The 4395-nt window shown below is 41.3% G+C and overlaps 1 gene segment (V, D, J or C); it reads right to left on the bottom strand.

The window, feature by feature from the left end:
* Positions 1–1931: 1931 nt before the first annotated feature.
* LOC139667317 (Ig kappa-b4 chain C region-like) lies at positions 1932–4001 on the bottom strand. The segment is given in 2 exon segments: positions 1932–2429; positions 3749–4001. A coding segment is annotated over 1 exon segment (282 nt).
* Between the last annotated feature and the right edge of the window lie 394 nt (positions 4002–4395).

Raw genomic sequence — 4395 nt, 5'->3', positions numbered from 1 at the left:
ACCTAGCATGGGGGCAGAGACAGCAGAGGCCAGAGAATGCTGAGGCACGACTGGGGCACTTGCGGTGGGAAAGACTGGCTGAGGTGCGGGTGCAGGTGCCGGAGCTGGATCGTGGAACTGCGGGATTTGAGAGGCCGTAGGCGTAGCAGAGGCAGATGATGAGGCTTGGTTGTTCTCCAGAGACTGGAGGCGAGCATCAATTGCCTGGATAGAATTAACCAGAGACTGAAGAGTAGATGTGACGGCAAGGGCAGCATTTGGATGATCGGGATGAGCCGAGCTGGCAGAGACTTTCTTGCGCTTGGCTTGAGGAGCTAGATGGTGAGTTTTCTTTGACCGTTTGCGACCAGGAGCTGATGGAGGGCCAGAGGTTGCAGGGGGCTCATCCCGGACTGGTGATTCACAAACGACTTGGTTAGCCAGGTCATGGAGCTGCGAGAGCTCCAGACCTGGAGCCGGAGTAATGCCTTGAGCTCTTAACAACTCCAGAATTTCTGAAGCTGGTTCTCCTTGACGAGCAGCAATCCGCACACTGCGCCGAGCAGCCGATGAGGTAGAACCCAATTTGATAATTTCCGCATCGAAAAGTTCAGTTTCTGAGTCTGACATCATGAGATGCGATGACAGACCGAGAATTAGTGGCAACACAAAATGAACACTCTCCATATGACCTGCGCGATGACAGATGTACGCATAACAGCAGCATGGATGGACTACAGCGGAGAGAGAGACATATTTAAAAAGACAGCAGCAAAAGGATAGGCTAACGATAGAGGTGTGTCGCTGTGCTATTGGATAGATGTGACCAGCTGATATCTCAATTGACAGCCCGGGAAAAGATAGCAAGGAAATAATGAGTGAGCATGCGTGAGAGAAGTGAATGGCAGTATGGAATGAGAAGTGAAACTACAGCATAAGCATGCAAAATATAGTCTTCCTGACTGAACCTTCGCTAAAGCTCCATTTAAATTCACAGGCATAAATTGCAGGCGCTCCCTAAATGTTTTTTTCATTTGTTGGTAATTGGTAGACACTTCCTGCGATGACCGTGCAGCGGTGCGTAGTGTGGGATTTTTTTTCCTTTTCCACTGTGGGCACAGAAGTGTGAAGAGCTCCAGAAAATGTAGATAGCCCACGAAAATAATTCCTTAGAATTGTGACAGGATCTTATGGAAAGTCAGTAACATAGTTGAATTTGTAAAAGTAGTTGCCACGAGATGCCAAGCATTGATTCCTCTCCTAGTGGAATTTCAATCGTGTATGAACCGATTCAGAAAAATAAAACCAGTCAAGATATGATTCTGTTGCACTTTTTAACCATACAGACTCAAAGACTGAACGCTTTTCCTTACTTATTGTACTGAGTCGTCTGATCTTGACCTGATTCATTAATCTAAATATAATTTGTGTTTTTCATTTAATGAACTTGATGAGAAAAATAATGTTTGAGTTATTCAGACTTAATAAGAGATTCAGACAGACATTTCTATTGTTTCTTACTAAGTTGGTTGTCATGTGTGTTTTTGTGGGGTGGACGTCTTAAATGCTCTTAGTGTTAAGGGTATTCACTACAATCTCCTTACCGAACCTAGAGACAATCATAACTGTGCAACCTGGTAGTTCATGGGATATTTTAGATTTATACTGTAGTTATTGAGAACAGGGTAAACAGTGGAAACATCTGAATCCCCCCCAGAAACATTACACACTCACAGACTTAATTAATGTGTGACAGTGCATTAAATAATCCCATCAATTCTTCTTAAATCATCACCAGTATTTAAAAAATCCTAGTCACTTTACCCTGAGATGAGCTCAGTCTCTGTGGATTTAAAGAAAACAGTGTTGCCAATAAGACAGCATCATAAGACATCTGTTATTTTTATGATAATGACAATGGAAACACAAGTGATCTGGCGAAAAAATCTTTATTGTCTCAAGAATAGCGGCATTACTGAGAGCAAGAAAACATTACTTTTTAAGGATGTAATTATTCTGGTGAGAAAGAGAGAGAGAGAGAGAGAGAGAGAGAGAGACTACAGTGCTGAGTGCAGACTGAGAGCAGTAGCAGAGTAAAACCAGTAGCAGAGGTCCCAGTGAGTCAGGTCAGGACTGGGAACACTGGTCTCTCCTCAGTGTCTCCAAGAGCGGAGACTGGGAGCCCTGGGTGGCCTCACAGGTCACAGAGCCCACCTTCCTCCACTGGTCTGCAGGGAGCCTCAGGGTGCTGCTCCAGCTGTAGTGGCCGTCCTTCTCCAGCACCCTGCTCCTGCTCTCCTCCCAGCTGCTGCTGCTGCTGCCGTCCACCTTCCAGGCCAGCCTCCAGTCTGAGGGGAAGCCCTTGTTGGCCAGGCACATGAGCGTGGCCTTCCCTTTCTCCAGCTCCATGCTGGAGGGGGGCAGCACCGTCAGGGTGGGACGGACATCACCTAGGAGACACCAATCAGTTTAGAGGACAGGAAGGCTGCAGCTGTCAATCAATCACCAGGCGGTTTGACACCTTTACTGTGTGAGAGTCGATTTTCCCCTTTAAGGAATTTCTGTCAGATGGTTTTTATGCTCCACCAGTCACTCACTCACACATTGTTTCACTTCCCTTTAAGAAGCCTCTCATGCATATCAGCACAGACAGAGTCCTCATATGACCAGGAATATATCAAAGTACATTGGAAATAAAAGGAGTGTAGATTTCGCTACATTTTAAAATTTTTCCCATAAATTAGCGAACCTTTCTAACTGTATTTCAAATTAAACTAGAAACTGGAAAAATTGAATAGAAATCAGATTACGAATACATTTTCAAACAGGATATTTTCTATGACTTTGTTGAAACATAACTAACATCTTGACTGTGTGCAGAAAAATTGTAAAAAAGCAACAGTACAATTTAGTGTTTCAGTACAGTATAAGCCAAAAATAAATAATTACCATAAAATTTGAAAATGTCGGAATACTTTTTTAAACTTACTTCAAACGAGAAAAGAACGAGAGATTTGCTTACATTTTCAAATATCCACCTATGTCCACACTCTCTTCAACTTCTCAACAAACATTTAAGTTAAAATGGAAGATTAAAAAGCAATTTTGGAATGCATTTTCAAACTAGGGATGTTTTTCTTTTCTTTTTTCAAAGGTTGTTGACTTTTCACACTATGTCTACAGTGTGTAAAGAAAAGTGTAGGAAAGCAGCTGTAAGTTAGACTCCATGGTAAAGGAGAGAAACAGAGAAAAGAAAAGGTGACTATAAGTGATAGAAATCAACACATTGGATATTTATATGTACTACTAACATTCAGACACGGGAGTAAAACTGTTGATAGATGATATAATATTTCATATTTGTGAAGAAACTTACTTCCAACATCCAGTCTGGTTCCTCCACCAAAAGTCCACCACAGTGATACAAACTCATTGAGCCGCCGTACAAAAACCTCTCACTCTAGAGACACAAGGCTCTCTCACTTTGTCAGACAAAACTAAAACTACATGTCCTCAGGTTGTAACTTTAAACTAATAGTTATCAATACATGCTTTCTCCTCTGATCCAAGGACTTATAATAATTAGATTGGTCATTTGGATTTTATTTATTAAAGTGTTTTTTCACTGGTGAGAGAAAACTGTTGCTTAAAAATTATATATTAACACGAGAAGTCAAATATTTTGTTTTCAACAGTAGCCTACATTTAATATGCAAGAAATAAAAAAATACTTAATGGATTAGTAAAAACATTAGATTGGTGAACTTACTTCCAACATCCAGTCTGGTTCCTCCACCAAAAGTCCACCACAGTGATACAAAGTCATTGAGCCGCTGTACAAAAACCTCTCACTCTAGAGAGACACGGCTCTCTCACTTAAAAAAAAAAAACTCACCAAAATCATGTTTAATTTTTAAAAGCTACCAAGCTCATGAAATAACTAGCTAAACTATCTACCGATAACATAAAGTTCCAACATGAAAATTTTTTGTGTATATATGTTTTTCTGGCAAGGATATTTATTTCTCTAGCAGTAAACTAAAACAAGACAGAAGATATTCTTGAAGAAAACTTGTTTATAGACAACATTTAGCTTGTTAATCAAGAGTTTGGTGACTTGATTGATCCATTTAGAAACAGCATCATCAGAGTAATCCAAGTCCCTGTTGGAGTCAGTCAGAGCATTTCCATAGAGAGCCACTTTGCATCAGCAGCAACATGCTCCAGTGCTCTGGGAGAGTTTATAGTCCTGAGAGTTGAACACTGGATGACTGACAGCTGTCCTTCATGACAACAGAAGCCACAGAAATCCTCCTCATCAAAACATGACTTTGATCTCCATCCTCATCTGGACTCTCCTCTGCTGCTGCTTCACAGGTAAAGTCCAGAGAATCAAACTCCTCTCCTCTATGAACA

The sequence above is a fragment of the Centroberyx affinis genome, unplaced genomic scaffold (genome assembly GCF_046629955.1).
Source record: "Centroberyx affinis isolate AG114_WGS23_722 - 3 ecotype Tasmania unplaced genomic scaffold, CSIRO-AGI_Caff_v1 ptg005443l_1, whole genome shotgun sequence".
Classification (NCBI taxonomy): domain Eukaryota; kingdom Metazoa; phylum Chordata; class Actinopteri; order Beryciformes; family Berycidae; genus Centroberyx; species Centroberyx affinis.
Note: the sequence above shows the minus strand (reverse complement) of the source record. Positions and strands in the feature narration are given on the sequence as shown.